This window comes from Scyliorhinus torazame, chromosome 1 (genome assembly GCF_047496885.1).
Source record: "Scyliorhinus torazame isolate Kashiwa2021f chromosome 1, sScyTor2.1, whole genome shotgun sequence".
NCBI lineage: Eukaryota > Metazoa > Chordata > Chondrichthyes > Carcharhiniformes > Scyliorhinidae > Scyliorhinus > Scyliorhinus torazame.
In genome coordinates, this window is record NC_092707.1 from 370,916,318 (window position 1) to 370,935,428 (window position 19,111).

General features: G+C 49.0%; 1 protein-coding gene across 2 annotated transcripts in view; it reads right to left on the reverse strand.

Moving 5' to 3' along the window:
• The window catches only part of kmo (kynurenine 3-monooxygenase), a 135,873-nt gene that overhangs the window by 73,486 nt on the left and 43,276 nt on the right, over nucleotides 1-19,111 (reverse strand). For both annotated transcript variants that reach the window (XM_072511510.1, XM_072511500.1), the window contains exons 5-6: nucleotides 3,751-3,799; nucleotides 3,578-3,665 (exon numbers count right to left, since the gene is read on the reverse strand). In XM_072511510.1, the coding sequence (XP_072367611.1) occupies nucleotides 3,578-3,665; nucleotides 3,751-3,799 (137 nt within the window). The remainder of the gene's footprint in view (nucleotides 1-3,577; nucleotides 3,666-3,750; nucleotides 3,800-19,111) is intronic.

The window sequence follows — 19,111 nt, forward strand, 5'->3', positions numbered from 1 at the left end:
GAATAATCAACACAGTGACAAACATCAACACAGGTATGGCTGTCCCTGCGTCTGTGACAGTGGTCCCAGTTCAATCTCTTCTCTACTCTCTTTACATTAGTGTGTATCTTATAGTTTTTCAGAGGTGTTCTTATCAGGACTCTTAACATTTAGTTAAACGAGTTACACACAACTTCACATATATATTTACAACTATTACCAGGACTCTTTACATCGTTCATAATTTATAGTTACAATTGCATTGATTTTGCTGGGGAGGGAAATCCTGTTCCCTCTCGAGTTCTCAAGGGTGGTTAGAGAGGTCCGTTCTCCCAGTTTGACCCAAATGCGAGGGATCTATGTCAACTCCTGCACATGGCCCCCCTTCCCGTTTCATCTCTGCAGTATGCGGGCTCTCCTTCATCCTGACGGTGTTCCCTGCCCCTCCCTTTCGACCTCCCCCTTCCTATCCAATCTTCCCCCCTTCTTTTCTATCAACCCCCACCCCTCCCCCCAGTTAATTGTTGGTTGCAAACAGGTCTATAAAGATATTTGTGAACGTCTTCCACATATCGAGGATTTTATTTTTTCTAGTTGCCAGAACTCAGCCAGGTCTGAAAGCCACTCCGAGACCCTGAGTGGCGCTGCTGACTTGCAGCCAAGCAGAAGTCTTCACCTGGTGATTAGTGAGGGGAAGACCAGGGCATCTGCCCTCTTCCCTGTCCAGGGCACTGGATACTCAGACACCCCGAAGACCATCAGATATGGGCACAGCTCCATCGCGACCTCCACCACCCTGGTCATAGCCTTGAAAAAGGCTACCCAGAATTCCCGGAGTCTGTACCGCACTTATCCTCCACCTCTGGGAAGAACCCGCTCATGCGTGTCTCAGTGAGGTGTGCTCTGTGCACCACCTTGAGCTGCATCAGGCTTCGATCGGTGCAGAATGATGTGAAGTTGATCCTGTGCAATGCCTCGATCTAAAGTCCTCCCCTTATCTCCATGTCCAGTTACTCCTCCCATTTCTGTCTGGCCTGGTCCAGTGGGGTCCTGACCTTTTCCATGAGTCATCCGTAGATGTTGCCACATTTGTTGTCCCCTAACCGGACCAGCCCTACCATTGTGTCCAGAAATGTGTGTCCGGGTCTCTGGGAGAACGTTTTTGTCTCCTTGCAGAGAAAGTTGTGCGACGACAGGTACCTGGGCTCATTCTCTTTCAGAAGTATCTGTGAGTTCCTCCAGGGTGGGAGTTTCAATTATAACAGTACATAATAATATCTGGAAAACCTGATGAGAAATGGCAGCCAGTATGAATAAACCTCACCTAACATATATGGATGTGCCATTCATTGAGGCTACCACCTGTGGTGATGTGCCTGTGCCCAGTTCTGTATATAGTTAGCGATGCAACCTCCAACCAGCTGGTGGCGATAGAGATCTATCAGGTGACTCAAGACACCTGCCAGTTGGTAGTAAGACGTACAAGAGGATAGTTGTACATAGAGCTCCAGGAGAATCCACTTTATTCATTTCGTAGCCATTGTCTGTATAATTGTTCGTTAGTTATCTTTCCACGTGTTTGTTAATAAATCATTTTTCTAGTTAAACAATTAGATGTTCTATGTACACCATTACCATGGTCATAACACAGAACACAACACCCCTAATTACAATCAAAACAAAATTACAGGTTAAGCATACTTTTCTGATGTTGGAATACTTAAACTGAATGGGTCCATTAATGGGGTTACTGATGCATAATTACTAGCTGAATGGCAATCATTTTAACTTTTCTCACCAGGTGCAAAATGGGGAATGGTGAATGAGCAGCATGTTTCATATCTTGACCAAGAGAGAAACTAACCAGCTCTCCTTGACATTCAATGGCATCCGCTGAATCCCTCACCGTCAACTTCCTAAGGGTTACCATTGACCAGAAACTGGGCTGGACTAGCCATTTAAACACTGTAGCTACAAGAGCAGGTAGGAGGCTGGGAATTCTGCGGTGAGTATCGTTCCTCCTCACTCTCCAAAGCCTGTCAACCCGTACTCAAAATACAAGTCAGGAGAGTGATGGAATACTCTCCCCTTGCCTGGATGAGTGCAGCTCCAACAACAGGCAAGAAGCTCAACACCATCAGGACAAAGCAGCTTGCATGATTGCCTCCCCATCCGGCATCTTCAACATTCATTCCCTCCACCACCAACGCAGCGGCAGCAGGCTTTACGAAATACAAGATGAACTGTAGCAACAACCAATGCAGCTTCGAAACCCATAACCTCAACCACCTAGAAGGTCAAGGACAGCAGACACATAGAAATACCACCAGCTGCTAGTTTTCATCAAAGTCACACACCATCATGAGTTGGACTTTTATCACTGTTCGTTCCCCGTCACTGGATCAAAATCCTGGAACTCCCTTGCTATCAGTACTGTGGTATATTATATCCACACCATTAGGACACCAGCAGTTCAAGCAGGCTGCTCACCATCATCTTCATTGTAATTAAGGATTGGGCAATGAATACTGTCGTAGCCAGCGACACCCACATCCCATGAAATAATTTTTGAAAGTCATTGTCATTAACAAAGAAGAAAAATCAGAAAAGGTATAAAAAACATTTTTCTTCACTACAAACTGCTGATTCGCTTTCTATCTTTTTATTGCTTGGCAATTAAAGGTCAAATCAACCCATTACATTGAAAACATCGAACTAAGAACACTGAAACATTGCATCTTATCTTTAAAGCAAGGAAGGCAAAGTCAGGGCACATCAGGAAGTAAGTATTACTTAATTAACAGGAATGGCATATCTGCTCCAGAGTCACATTGACATCAATGGGTTTTGAGATCAAATACCATCCAGTGATCTACTGTATGGGGTTACGTGAAAAAGTTCGCCAAATACTCATTCCTAACTGCAGTTGTTCTTTATTGAAAAGTCTTCAGGTTCAAAGAAGTCTCACTTTGCCATCCTTCCTAATCCTGACAACGGCTGTGTTTTATATTTATCATCCTAACTTCTACCTAGTGCACTGCAGTTTATGATAGTAGCACCAGCTGCCATCATTATGTTATTGTAATTGAGTAGAAATTGATCATGGAAAGAGACAAATACAGAATGGAGGAGGAGTAAAAAGCTATTTTAGTGAGAAACTGGTAGAACCAGAATCAGACCTAATTTGCTTGCTGTAGACGAACACTGATCCCAATTTAATGATGCAGACCGGCTGGAAAACAAACCTGGAATTTCAGGATCCTTTTACTGACACACGTATTGATTTGGGGGGATATTGTACGAATATTAAGATACATGCACACACGGATCCCCGTGCCCACAAACAAGAGACACAGGAGCAGCTTGCTTTGCTGAAACTCCTGTGTGACCGAAGTGCAGCCGCTCAGATTAAGCTAAACCAAAGTTCAAAAGCTGAAATTCCTCAAAACATCAATATAATGTGCCCTTTTAACACTTGCAGCACTGCTAACTCGCCACGGTACCACAAACTTCAGACTGGTCTTCACTACAAACGGTGGAGTAAATAGAAACTCAATTATAACCTTTACAAAATGGTGGCGAAACATAGAACAATTACCTGATAAATGTCAGTATTCCGTTATCAGCATTGTAGTGTTGCAACCTTTCTTCAAAGATTAACTTGACATTTGGGTATCGGCTAGCCGCTGCGAATGCAAACAGATAAAGTAAGCTTCAATAACAGATAAGAAATGGGACAAAGGATTGTTTAGAAGCCCAGCATTTGCTCACCAAATAAGAGTGTTCGGTTTAAGTTTGTTCTGTCCACAGACAAGATATACTGAAAGACAATGAAAAACAATTAAACATAATTCCCAGATGCAGTGGCAATAGGAATATGGTTAATATTATCAGCCACTGGCCTTGACAAATGTAATTATTGTTTTTGGCTAGTTGAGGAATACTGTAATTTTAGGAAAATAACATGGACCAGTTTTCTGTTTTTCCACTCAAGCAAAAAGCATTGTCTGACAGAATGTACAGAGATAATTAGGTGGGAAGGAGTGCATGTCCATTAAGCAGATATATTTGATTTTGAATTTAATACAAGTGTGGTGAATGTATTCACCTAAGTATGAACTGTCTGTATAATGCTGTGACCTATGACCTGGCAATTATAATACGGTCTACTTCCAGGTACTGTACTGGAACCCCGGTGGGCTCCGCCCTCACCGAGGGATATGTAGATCGGCCACCTGTGGGTGGCACTCATTTGTACAACAGATACTGGCAGGCGAGTTCCTGGATAATAAAGCGTAGTATTCACTCGTTCTCACAGTCTCACAGTGAATTGACGGTATAACAACAAGCATCCTCTATCCTGCTCCCAATGAACCATCATAATATCTCTCCAGCAACATCAGCATTTGCAAATTCAAATGATCAACTATCCCGGCACAGAAGGTCACAACCAAAAGCAGTCCAAAATGTTACTCAACAAAAGAAATCCTAATAAAGGGTTTTAGTCTAAATAGCTATAGTTGTCCAGTTGCTTTTTGTTTATCTTTTGTGAAATTTATGATGAGGGTTTATTATTAATTTTCCATGTTCTTCTTCCAAATTCTACCCTATTAAACAAGAAAACAAGATGGCTGGCTGCTGGTTACCCTCAAGGGCTTTGTGAATGGTTGTGGTTCATTAACCCCTTCTGCAGGCTTTACTCATTTTGTATGGGTTATTTGAAATAGATGGTGAGTCCATTTTGAGATACAATTCTTCCATTCATACATTCTTCTACCATGTCCCTGATGTTTGGCATTCTCTCATTGGTTTAAGAAATATTTTTATTGAAGGCATTTTTTATTTGGACAAAAATACGCAAGGTTCCAGCCCCGTCGGCGCAAACCTATAGTTGTCACACATCGATGCCCACAGTGGCATGCCTTCCAGATCGAAATGTTGCCTATACTGGTTCCAAATCCTCAACGTGTGGCCAAAGTACACCAAACTAATCCTATTCGTCCAGACACAAGCCTTCGGCGCCTTATACAACAGCTGAACCCAATCCACAAACACCTGCCCGACCCCGAACCATCCCAAGGCCTCCAACAGATATGCCCATTCAACCCGGTCAAACAACTTCTCTGTATCCATTGCCACCATCACTTCCACTTCCTGCCCTTCTGAGGGCATCATAATAACATTGAGCAGTCTGCGTACATTCACCAAAAGCTGTCAGCCCTTCATGAATCCCGTCTGGTACTCTCCTATCACCCCCGGCATGCAATCCTCCATCCGCAATGCCAGCACATTTGCCAACAACTTTGCATCCTCATTTAACAGTGAAATCGGACTCACAGTGCTCCGGGTCTTTATCCTTCTTTAGGATCAGTGATATAGACGCCTCCAACAATGTGGGGAGGAGGTGTGCCCCCCCTTGCCATCGACTCATTATACATCACAACAACAGAGGCCCCAGCTCCAACCCAAACTTCTTATAAAACTCAGCTGGAAACTCATCTGGAGCCGGTGCCTTCCCCGTCTGCCTCAACCCCATACAGTCCATCATCTCCCTCAACCCCATACAGTCCATCATCTCCCTCAGCCCAATATGGGCCCCCAATTCCTGTACTTTCTCCTCCTCCATTCTTGGGAACGCCAGCTAATCCAAGAACCGCCTCATACCCTTCTCCCCGGTCGGAGGCTCCGATTCATACAGCCTTCGATAGAAGGCTCAAAGACTCCATTCACCCCCTCTGGCTCCAACACACCATACCTCTCTCATCCCCTCACCCTTCCAATCACTCTCGCCACCACCTGCTTCCTCAACTAATATATCCTGCTCACTTTTTCCACAAACTCATAAACTGCCTCTCTGACGCTCCGCTGCTGCCTACTGTCTTTCCTGTGGAGACCAGCCCAACCTCCAAATGGAGCCTCTGTCTCTCCTTTAGCAATGCCTCCTTTGGCGCCATCGAATATCTCCGATCTACCCTCAGGATGTCCTCAACTAACGTCAGCCCCTCCTCCCGTTCCACTCTCACCCATGTGCCCGAATCACAATAAATCCCCCCCTTACTACCGCCTTCAATGCCTCCCACAGAATGGAAGCTGTGACCTCCCTTGTACTATTCAGCTCCATATTATTTTGAATGGACGCCCTTACCCTCTCACAGACCCCCTTGTCTACCAGCAATCCCACTCCAGCCTACCAGGTGACCACTGAGCCTCCCCTTACATCACCCACCGATCCACCCAGTGCGGTGCGTGTCAGAAACCACTGTCGGCGAATACTCCGAATCAACCACCCCCACCAATAATGCTTACCCAGTACAAAGAAATCTATCCAAGTGTACATGTGAAAAGTACGGAAACTCCTTCACCCTCAGCCTCACAAACAGCCCAGGGTCCACTGCTCCCATAGGTTCCATAAGCCGCATTAACTCTTTCTTTTTAAAAAAAATATTTTTATTAGGGTATTTGTAATTTTCATAATAATAACAGCAACATAAACATGGTACAATAAATATTTCCATTCCCATCACCTTCTTCACACCCCCACCAATAAAACAATAGTCTAGCGCTCCCCCTCCTCCCCGCCCTTGGATTTCTGCTTCTACTGACCTTTTAATTATCTCCGAGAAAGTTGATGAATGGCTGCCACCTCCGGATGAACCCTATCATTGACCCTCTTAGGGCGAACTTTATTTTCTCGAGACTGAGAAACCCAGCCATGTCACTAACCCAGGGCTCTACACTCGGGGGCTTAGAGTTGTTGCTAACTTTCCGGTTGGTTCAATTGCTCTGTTTTATTACCTTTGCTCTCGAGTCGCCAGGTATCTTTATACCGCCACGAGGTTTCAAGTCCAAGTAATGATCAATAACTCAATACACCGATTAGTAAGATTCAAATCAAAGCACATTTATTATACACAGTAATCGCTACTCATGCACAAATTCTACGTCTAAGCTACTTCTACAACTAACAGGCCTGTACTGAACTTCGGACTGGCCCACCAGGTCAGGGGAACAAATGGCCTTTCGTTCGGGTTCTGAGCCTGCGGGATTCGAAGTTGGTACAGATTGGTAGCTAGGAGCGCCTATCTCGTAGCGAGCGTTGACTTGAGACTTACTTCTGTCGGCGGTCACTGCACCGGTCACGGTCAATGTTGGTTCGTGTTGCTGGGTGACCCGGGCAGGACGAAGAGAGAGAGCGATTTGAACTTGGGGCTTAACTCTTATAGTTCCCAGGGGCTTCCTGCCTTTCGGGGCGGACCCTGTGCCTGGTCCCAAGCGATTGGGCTTTGTCCCAATCGCTTGGTTCGATTTCTCCAATACTGGAGCGGTTCCCTGATCGATGGGCGGTCTCGAGATGTTCGTTCACCTCCTTTGTGTTGGCTCCTGCTGGCGGCGGGGAGTCTGGCTTTGCTTTGTGTGTCCCAAATGTTACTTATTGTTCCCGGGGATTGCTCATCAGTATGTAGATGACTGCTACATTGTTATGCTGATAGTCGCTGGTATCGATGTTGTCTGGCCTTTTGCAGAGTTAAATACACAGCAAACCTGCACCTGCTGGTTTCTGTCTGTGTTGGCTGACTTTCCCATCAGCTTTTGCCGTTCGCCATTTTAAATCGGGAGTTGGCCAATTTAGGTGGCTACAGAGTCCCTCCACATTAGTAGGATCCGTCTCCGGTCAACCAGGGAGGCAAAGGCCAAGACGTCAGCCTTTTTCGTCCCCTGAACTCCCGGCTCTTCCGACACTCCAAAGATCGCCACCTCTGGACTCGGCACCACCCGTGTTTTAAGTACTGTGGACATAGCCTTAGCACAACCCTGCCAAAACCCTCTAAGCTTCGGCATGCCCAAAACATGTGGACTTGATTCGTCGGACATCCCGCGCACCTCGCACATCTATCCTCTACCCAAAAAAACTTGCTGACCCGGGCGACCATCATGTGCGCCCGGCGGACTACCTTGAACTGTATCAGGCTAAGCCTGGCACTTGATGAGGATGTGTTAACCCTGCTTAAGGCATCCGCCCACAAACCCGCCTCTATCTCTCCCCCTAGCTCGTCTTCCCACTTGCCCTTTAGATCCTTTATCGGAGCTTCCTCCGACTCCATAAGTTCTTGGTAGATATCTGATACCTTCCTCTCTCCCAACCAGGTACTGGAGTCTACTCGGTCCTATATCCCCCGTGGCGGCAGCAGCGGGAAGGTCGGAACCTGCATTCTCAAACAATCTCGTACCTGCAGATATCTAAACCCATTCCCTGCTGGCAATTCAAATTTATCCTCCAAAGCTTTCAAGCTGGGGAATAAATAGATTCCCCATCCTCCTAATTCCTGCCCTCTGCCACCTCCGGAAGCCACCATCCAGCCTACCCAGTACAAACCGATGGTTATTGTAGATCGGGGTCCAAATCGATGCTCCCTCCACTCTCTTATATCTCCGCCATTGCCCCCAGTTTCTCAGAGCTGCCACTACGACCGGACTTGTGGAGTATCGGGCCGGCGAGAGCGGAAGAGGTGCCGTTATCAGTGCCCCCAAACTTGTGTTTTTACACGATGCCGCCTCCACTTGCTCCCACACCGACCCCTCCCCCACTACCCACTTCCTGATCATGGCTATATTAGCCACCCAAGTTACAGAAGTCCGGCAGTGCCAACCCACCCTCCCCCCGACTGCGCTCCAACGACACTTTCTTCACTCGCGGGGTTTTACCCGCCCACACAAAGCCCAAAATCACCTTATTCACTCGTTTAAAAAAGGCCCTCGGGATGAAGATGGGGAGGCACTGAATGACAAAGAGGAATCTGGGGAGAACTGTCATTTCCACGGTCTGTACCCTCCCTGCCAGTGATAGCGGGAGCACGTCCCATCTCTTAAAGTCCTCTTTCATTTGTTCTATGAGCCAGGGTAGGTTTAACTTGCGCAGTGCCTCCCATTCCTGGGCCACCTGGATTCCCAGATATCGAAAGCTCCTTCCTACCATTCTAAACGGCAGCTCTCCCACTCTCTTCTCCTGCCCTCTCGCCTGGATCGCAAACATCTCGCTTTTCCCCATGTTCAATTTATACCCTGAAAACCTGCCAAAATCCCCGAAGATCCGCATAATTTCCCCCATCCCCGCTAACGAGTCTGAGATATACAAGAGCAAGTCATCTGCGTAAAGCGAGACCCGGTGCCCCCCCCTCCCCCCCCTGAACCCCTCGAAGCTCTTAATGCCATGGCCAGTGGCTCTATGGCCAGAGCAAACAGTAACGGGGAGAGGAGACACCCTTGTCTCGTCCCTCGGTGTAGTTTAAAATAACCCAACCTCAACCGGTTCGTGCACACAATTGTTACCGGTGCCTGATAGAGCAAACAAACCCAGTCAATAAAGCCCTCACTGAACCCAAACCTTCCTAGCACCTCCCACAGGCAGTTCCACTCCACCCATCAAAAGCCTTCTCCGCATCCAACGTGACCACACCTCCATCTCCCCTCCCTCTGAGGGCATCATAATAACATTTAAGAGCCTTCTAACATTGGCCGTGAGTTGTCTGCCTTTTACAAATCCCGTCTGGTCGCCCCCTATTACCCCCGGGACACAATCCTCTATCCTTGTGGCCAATATCTTAGCCAGCAGTTTGGCGTCCACATTCAGTAGGGAGATTGGCCCATATGACCCGCATTGCTCCGGATCCTTCTCCCGTTTCAAAATCAATGAAATCGAGGCCTGTGACATTGTTGGGGGGAGGACTCCCTTCTCTCTTGCTTCATTAAATGCCCTCACCAGCAGTGGGCTCAATATCTCCGAAAACCTCTTATAGAATTCCGCCAGGTAGCCTTCCGGCCCCAGGGCCTTGCCTGACTGCATGCCCTCCAACTCCTCCATTATTTCCTCAATTTCAATTGGAGCTCCCAGCCCTTCCACCAGTTCCTCCTCCAGCCTCGGAAACCTCAACTGACACAAGAACTGCCACATGCCCTCCACACCAGCCGGGGGTTCCAACTCGTATAATTTACTGTAAAAGTCCTTAAACACCTCAATCACTCCCGCTGGGTCCAGGACCGTGTTCCCACCTCTATTCTTTACTCTCCCTACTTCCTTGGCCACCTCCCTTTTTCTGAGCTGGTGCGCTAACATTCTACTAGCCTTTTCCCCAGACTCATAGACTGCTCCCCTTGCCTTTCCCACCACCTTCCCTGTAGACAACAGCCCCGACTCTGCCTGTAACCTCCGCCGCTCCCTCAATAGGCCCGCGTCAGGGGCTTCCGAATTTCTCCTGTCCACCTGAAGTATTTCCCCAACTAACCTATCCCTCTCAGCTCGTTCCACCTTTTCTCTATGGGCCCGTATCAAGATTAATTCCCCTCTGATCACTGCCTTCAAAGATTCCCACACCGTTGCTGTAGAGACCTCCCCCGTATTAATTCCAGGTAGTTCTGGATGGACTTGTTCACCCGCCCACAGACCACTTCATCTGCTAATAACCCCACATCCAGCCTCCATAGCGGGCATTGTCCTCTCTCCATAATAATGTGTAGATCCACCCCATGTGGGGCATGATCCGACACTGCGATTGCCGAGTACTCGTTATCCACCACCCCCGGTAGTAGAGCCCTGCTCAGAACAAAAAAGTCGATCCGAGAGTATACCTTGTGGACATGGGAGAAGAAAGAAAATTCCTTCACTCTTGGCCGTGCAAACCTCCATGGGACTACTCCCCCCATCTGATCCATAAACCCCTTCAATTCCTTTGCCGCGGCTGGCACCCTCCCTGTCCTGCGTTTTGACCAGGCCAATTCTGGATCAATGACTGTGTTGAAATCTCCCCCCATGATCAAGTTATGTGACTCTAGGTCTGGGATCTTACCTAAAACCCGCTTCATAAATTCCACATCATCCCAGTTTGGAGCATATACGTTCACGAGTGCCACCCACATCCCCTCCAGCTTCCCACTCATGATTATGTACCTGCACCCCGTGTCTGACACAATTCTCCCTGCCTCAAATGCCACCTGTTTGTTAATCAGGATCGGAACCCCCCTGGTCTTCGAATCCAGCCCTGAGTGGAATACCTGGCCAACCCACCCCTTCCTCAATCTAGTCTGATCTGTAACCTTTAAGTGTGTCTCTTGTAACAATGCCATGACCGCCTTCAGCCCCTCATCAAATGTGCAAACACATGAGCCTTCTTCACCGGCTCATTTAGCCCTCTCACGTTCCAAGTAATCAGCCTGGTCGGGGGATTTCCCAGCCCCCTCCCCTGCCGACTAGCCATCACCCTTTTTAGGCCAGCCTCCAGCTCGCGTCTCCCGCCTCCTCGAGCCATCCTCGACCTCCCATTTATCCCCTAGTAACAGTTCCTCCCCCGTCAGCAAAGTAGCTCCCCCCCCCAGTAACAGCATCAGAAACCCAACTCCCCATATCAAGCTTATCACCTGCTCGCCCCCCACTGTGCGTCCGTGAATCAGCTGACCTAGCTGACCTGATAGCTCCCGCCCATGGCACCAAACATGCTATCTCCCCATTGTTCTCCCTCCTCCCCTGCTTGGACATATATATCCAAAACATCACATTTCCTAGTAAACAAACAGTGGAAAAAATCCCCTCCACCCAGCTCCCCATGAAACAAAGTGAACTTTAGTAACTTATTATACAAGACAATACTTATTCAAAACAGCGTAAAAGTGATTTTCACCAAATCGCCACTGCAATGTATTCCCCCAAGTTTCAGTGTCTTTAGTTCACATCTAGTCTTTTGTCCTTGATGAAAGCCAATGCATTGTCTGGTGTTTCCAAGTAAAATTCCCGTTCCTCAAACGTGACCCACAGACGGGCGGGATACAGCATCCCGAACTTCACCCCCTTCTTAAAGAGGGACGATTTTGCCCGATTAAATCCAGCTCGCCTCTTGGCCAAATCCGCGCCCAGGTCTTGATATATGCGCAACTCACAGTTCTCCCACCTGCTGCTCAGTTCCTTCTTGGCTGATCCAGAATATGTTCCTTGTCCAGGAACCGGTGCATTCGTACCACCATCGCCCTCGGCGCTCGTTCGCTCGGGGCTTCTTCGCAAGGCCTCGGCCCCCATCAACTTTTACAACATACTTGCCACATAAGCCCTCGTGTCCGATTCCTCACTGCCCTCAGGGAGGCCGACGATTCTCAAGTTCTGTCTCCTGGACCTGTTCTCCAAGTCCTCCAGCTTCTCCAGTATTCTTTTCTGGCGGTCATTCATCATCTCCACCTTGGCCTCCAGCACGCTTATACATTCCTCGTGCTCGGACACCTTTTTCTCCACCTCCTGAATCGCACGCCCGTGGGTTTCTTGACACTGCACCACCTGATCAATCGATGCCTTCATCAGGTCCAGCGTGTCTTTCTCAAGCTTGGCGAAACATTCTTCAAAAAACCTCACCAACTGTTCCGTCAACCACAGTGCCGTCTCCCGCGGGCCTGCTTCTCCGCCATATTTTCCCGCATTGCCGGTACTACCCGCGTTTTTCTTGTTGAACTTTGTCTTCTAACACGGCAACTTCTAGTCCAATTCTCCATATACTAGGGGGGGATTTCTCCTCACCGTCTCACTCTCCACCGATATATCCAGTAAAATTCGGGGGGAAAACGGGAGAATAGGTCCAAAGATTCTGTCACAAGTGGGAGCTATCAAATGTGCGACCTACTCCTCCATGGCCGCCACCAGAAGTCTGCACCAACTCTTTCACCATGGCAGAGACCTTCAGGGACCTAGCACATGACTGGTCTAACCTAAGTTCCAGAACTGCATTGAAATCTCTGCCCATAAACAGCCGATGACTGTCCAGGACAGGAATCTTCCCTAAAATCCGCCTCACAAAACCCACGGCCATCCCTGTGTGAGGCATAAACATTCATTAACACCACAGGCATCCTCTCCAACTTCCCGTTAACCATCACATACGTGCCCCCCCGGATGTGCTACGATATTGCCGACCTCCAAGGCCACTCTCTTGTTGACCAGCACCATCAGCCTCCACCTCGTCTTCATAGCCAACCTCCAGTGGACTACTTGCGCCACCACCCATTACTCAGCCTCGCCTGATCCCCCAGCTTTAGCTGAGTCTCCGAAGCAACACAACGTCCTCCTTCAAACACTGAGTGCGCGAAAACATGTGACCGTTTAACTGGCCCGTTCCGTCCCCGCACATTCCACGTAATCAATCGGGTTGGGGGCTCCCCACCCCCCCTTCCTTGCCGGCCAGCCATATGACTTCTTTATCCAGCTCCCCTTGTCCATGCCCCACACTCCTCTGGGCCATAAGGCCATAAGACATGGGAGCAGAATTAGGCCACTCGGCCCATCGGGTCTGCTCCGCCATTCAATCATGGCTGATATTTTTCTCATCCCCATTCTGCTGCCTTCTCCCCATAACCCCTGATCCTTTATTAATCAAAAACCTATGTTCTCTGTCTTAAAGACACTCAATAATTTAGCCTCCACAGCCTTCTGCAGCAAAGACTTCCACAGATCCATCACCCTGATGTAAATCCTCCTCATCCCTGTTTTAAAGGTTCGTCCCTTTAATCTGAGGTAGTTTTTCCTACAAGTGGAAACATCCTCTCCATGTCCACTATATCCAGGCCACACTGATCTTGTAAGTTTCATAAGATCCCCCATTCATCCTTCTAAACTCCAACGAGTAGAGACCCAGAGTCCTCAACCATTTCTCATACGACAAGCTGTTCATTCCAGGGACCATTCTTGTGAACCGTGTGCTGCGGAAGACATTCCCAAGGGGCTCCTTTCTTTAGGAGGTCTGAGAGGGGCGCTGCTTTGGTGGCGAAGCCGTCAATATGGTTTCGGCAGTAGCCAACCAGTCCTAAAAACGACCGGAGGGCTGAAACATTCTGGGGAAGGGGCAATTTGACAATCGAGTCAATTCTTTTATGCTTGATCTCACGTTTACCATGCGTGATAATCGTTCCCAAATATACCACTTTGTTTTCCAAAATTTGGGCTTTTTGGGGGTTTACTTTGCATCCAATTTGCTGGAGGAGTTCCAGGAGTTCGGACAGAAGCTCGATGTGCTCTGCCTTGGTGTCTGTCTGCAGTAATAGGTCGTCCACATACTGGACCAGACATTCGGGGCGAGAGAATTTTGAGAAACCATTTGCCAGCTGTCGGTGGAAAATGGAGGGGGAGTTGTGGAATCCTTGTGGAAGGAATGTCCACGTGTACTGCTGACCTTTAAAAGTGAAGGCAAATTTGTACTGGCACGCTTTTGCTAATGGAATGGACCAGAATCCGTTACTGATGTCCAAAACCATAAAATATCGTGAGTTGAGTCCCTGTTTGAGCATGGTCTCGGGACTTGTGCCTACCGTGGGGGCTGCTGCTGGGGTGACTTTGTTGAGTTCCCGGTAATCAATGGTCAGTCGCCATGATCCATCGGGCTTTCTCACTAGCCAAATCGGGGCATGATTAGTAGAGGCTACTGATCTAAATACGCCTTGTTCTAATAAGCTGTCAATAACCTTTGAGATTTCTCCCTCTGCCTCTTGGGGAAATCCGTACTGCTTCTGAGGTCTAGGGTCAGGTCCTGTTATTTGAACCGAACCAGCCATCCTGCCACAGTCATGTTTATGACTTGTAAATGCGGTCCTGTTCTTTTGGAGAACTGCCCTAACCTGTTTGTCTGTGCTAATCGTGGTCGGGTCAAACCAAAATTCGCCGACTGCGCTAATCTTGTTTGCGTACTCACCTACTGTGAGCGTTGCGGGGGCTCTTGCTGACTTTGTCATTTTCCAGACACATTGATTTACTGGGTCAAAAGACAGGTTGTGGGAGTTCATGAAATCAATGCCCAAAATGTGTTCTGCTGTGTGGGGCAGATCGACCAAAACTATGGGGTCTCTTGTTGTAACATTGCCAATTTGAATGGGTACAGGGGCTGTGATGTGTCCCTGTTGTGAGTGGCCTGTGAAGCCGCTGAGGGTGATTGTGGCTGTAGTGGGCCACGTGTCTTTTTGGAACATGGTGGAGGAATTAATTGTGGTGCGGGACCCTCCTGTGTCCCAGGGAAATCTGATGGGCTGTCCCCGTATTTTCGCTGCAACGACTGGTCGGCTGGACCTATCCCAAAGGGTGTCGCAGACCCAGGTGGGGAAGCCCGAACACCGTCAGTCTGTTCCGTTCATGTCTGTCTGGTCTGAACGGGTGCTCACACTATGTATGGGCTGTGTCCTGTTCTTATTCAGAGTGCCTGCCTGCTGGGCTCTCTGTGGCTTTTGTGGGGCATTGCACTCTCGTGCATAGTGACCTAATTGTCCACAGTTGTAACACTCCTGTGGTTTCTGTGGGGGGCTGTTCCTGCCTTCGTTCACCCATGCGGGGTTCTGGTGTGCTTTAACTGCGTGGATATCTGCCTCTGCCTGCTGCTCTTCGCGTTTCCTAATTGCGGGTTTGTTGTGGACAGATTGCTCCCAGGGGCGGGACAATTTAAAAAAAACCCACTTTTCGTTGTGCGTTTTTCCGAGGGGTCGTAGTTAGTACAAGCTTTATGTCCTGCCTCTGTGGCATGGGAGATAAGGGTGCCAGATTTGGCCATATAGTCTTGGGACAAATGGGCGCGGTCTAAATTGCCGAAAACGGCTGTAAAATGGATCCACAGGCGTCCAGCAAACACTGTGGGGTGTTCTGTCTTCTTCTGCCTGCACTTATTCAGGCCTTCTACTGGGTCACCTCTGTTATAGCCGATCGCGTCTAGGATCGCTGTGTGCATCTCTGCAAGGGTGCCTCATCCTACATTCTGTGGGTCAGGAAGGGCTGCTACGACTGAAGGGTCTAAACTCAAAACTGTGAGCTTCACTTGCTCACGCTCATCCAGGCCGTACATGGTCGCCTGCTGCTTCACTCTAGCAAAGAAGTGGTGGGGGTCTGAGGTGGGGAGGAACAGTGTGATTTCTTCGCACGCGTCCAGTAATTGGGTCACGGTTATGGGGGTGGTGTAAAGGAATTCCGCGTCTCCTTTCGATGTGACTGTGCAGTGGGTGGTTACTGGATTCATGGGTGCCTGATCTATCTGTTCTGTGGGGGATTGGGGTGCTTTCCTCTTTTGGGGCTTTCCTTGCGCACATGTTCCTTGAACATATCTATGCGCAGTTTCGTTTAATTCTTGCCAATTAGGGCCGTCTTCTTCATCTAATTGGGATCCAAAGGTGCTCTGAAACCCATTTTGCACTGAAAGCAAAGACTGCAGTTCCGCGATCTGCTTCCGGCATTTCAAATGATCCACTGAGCTTTGTCTGTGCTCCGTGGTGGCAACATGGAATGCTCTTAACGCTGCTTTTAAATCGCTGCACTGCCTTTGCAATGCCTCTACCTGTTTCTCTGTCTCTTCTCTTACCAGGACTGCACGTTGCGTGTCCTGATAAGCCTTTTCATATTGGGTTTGGAAGCTGCTCAGATGCGCTAGACAAGACTGGTGTGCCCTCTTGGCATCATCCACCTCTCTGTCCTTTGCTGCCAACTTCCTTCTTAACTCTACGTTCTCTCTCTCGATCTCACTAACATTGATCTTGCTCATTCGATGTCTCTCTTCTATCTCTTTGCGGAGCGTCCGAACGACCTCCTCTGTGCCTCGCAATTGTGCCAGACAGGACACGATTGCCATCGGCTTGCGAGCTTTCCCTAAGGTTTTCTTATGGATTTCGCTCAGGTTCTCCCACCAAGTATATCCTATACTCCTGGGACCTGTTTCCTCATTATCACAGAATTCACTCCAAAGGGGCCATCCTTTCCCTTTGAGATATTTCCTGATCTCTTCTTCCCAAACGGGACACTGTCCTACTCTGCTGCTGGTCGCTGCGACCACAAATTCTTGGGGGTTCAAGAGGCGTTCCATTGCCTTCATTGCCATTTTCCTATCTGAATGCTCTTTTAAAATTTGGAGCGAGGGGTACTAAGGCGGTGCTGTAACCATGGGTACGGCGTTCGCTACTTTCCGGAATACAAACTCCCGACAGTTTTCGCAACATAAATCTATCAGTTTTACCTTATAGCCCTGTTAGTTACGCATGCATTAACACGCTTCCGAATTATGAGGATTGATCAGAACTGCTTGAACACTTGTGACTGTTCCCAATTGGATTCTCAATTCAAATTTTGGGTTCTCCCAGAGTGGTTAGACCACTTCTTAGTCAGGTCCCGTCAGAGTTCGCCACTAAATGTCACTAACTTTTGGTTGGCTCTTAAATGTTGCCCGTTGTATCTTTACTGAATTTGCTCTGTTTCTATAACCTTTGCTCGAGAGTCGCCAGGTATCTTTATGATGCCGCCACGAGGTTCAAGTTCAAGTACTGATCAATAACTCAATACACCAGTTAGTAAGTTTCAAATCAAAACACATTTATTATACAGTCAATCACTACTCATGCATAAACTCTACTTACTAGACTATCTCTAACGCTATAGGCCTATACATAGCTTTGGACAGGCCCACCAGGTCAGGGGAACAAATGGCCTTTCGTTCGGGTTCTGAATCTGCAGGCTTCAAAGCTGGTACGGACTAGTAGCTAGGAGCGCCTATCTCATAGCGAGCATTGGCTGGAGACTTACTTGGTTGGTGCAGCGACTTAGGCAGTTAATTGTCAAGGGTGGATTCGAGCTGCTGAGTGACCCTGCCAAGAAGGACGATTTGAACTTGGGGACTCTAATAAAGATAAAAGAGCAACACCCCTTAGCAGAACCGCTGTCCTTGTTCTACCGTGTCATTGGTACCCACGTGGACCACTACCACTCGATCTTTACCCTTCCACTCCAAGTTCCTCTGCAGCCCAGATGAGATATCTTGAACCCGAGCACCAGGCCGGCCACACAACCTTCGGGATTCTCGATCCTGGTCGCAGAGAACATTGCCCCTAACTATGCTATCTCCAAATAGGGCTACATTTCTTTTCTCTCCCCCAGTTTGCTCATCCTCCCTGGAGTCCCCGTTCCCGTCCACATCGGGAGCAAGAAACTCGAACCAGCTGGACAAGTTCAGGAGCTGAGGCTCCGGCAACCCTTCCTCCAGGATCCCTCTACCTGCCTCACTCATAGTCACACCCTCCTGTCCCTGACCACTGGCCGAATTCAAGTCGAGGAATTCCCTGTAGCCCGACGGCAAAATTGTGAATGCCGATTGGGCGAAGAATGGCTCCCGACGCCGAAATCAAGGGAGGCGTCGATTTGACGGCAGTTGGTGATGCTCCGCCCCCTCCAATTTGGTATCAACGGAACACACAGTCGCAATGCTGTTGGCGCGTCATCAGCCGGCCCACCCGCGATGCTCCACCTCCGATGGGCCGACTTCCCAACGACATGGGCCATGTGTGGTCCCAGTGGTCGTGAGCCAGGCGTGCCGGCTGCGGACAGTGTCCAGCGCCGCCACACACTGCCGGGATCCATGCCGCTGGCTTGGGGGCTTCTATTGGGATGGGGGGAATGGTGGCCATGAGGTGGGCTGTGGGTCAGAGTGGGTGGGTACGTGGTCCAGCACGGTCGGCGCATGTTTTCCGGCATGACCGGTGGGGTGTAGGCGTTGGCGGCTGTAGCTTGTCAGCCCTGCGTATGCACGGCCCGGGACATGGCGAATTTCCGGCCGTTTTCCACGCGGTCCACGGGTGTTTCACGCGACGCAAGTGCTTGCCCCTTACCGGTACCCGAATCGGTGAAGTGTTCGGTCTGATTTTCCCGTCGTGAAACACTACGGATCCTCCATTGGCGTCGGCACTTAGCCTCAGTAACGGAGAATCCAACCCAAGGTATTTAATCTAAGGGGCGTGACTGCCTCCTGGAACACAGTGTCCGGGTAACTCTCCCCCTCTCTGATGTGTTGTAGCATCCGAAGCTCAGAATCCAACTCATCAACTCTGAGCCAGAATTGCTCAGGCAACCAACACTTACTACCGATTCACCAATTCTGGGGCTATGCCCCAACGCCAGCGTGGGAACGGCGGCATTTTACGCCAGAAAAACTGTCGCAAAACGGCCACCGACTCCTTGTTTTGCTGGGGACTAGCAGGTCGGCAGTATAGAGCACCCGGCTCTAGCTGCCGATATGCCCCGGAGAATTGCCGGGTCAGTGGCCACGCATGTGCACGGCGGTGTCCTGCAGCGGCTGTGTCGTTCTGCACGGTGGAC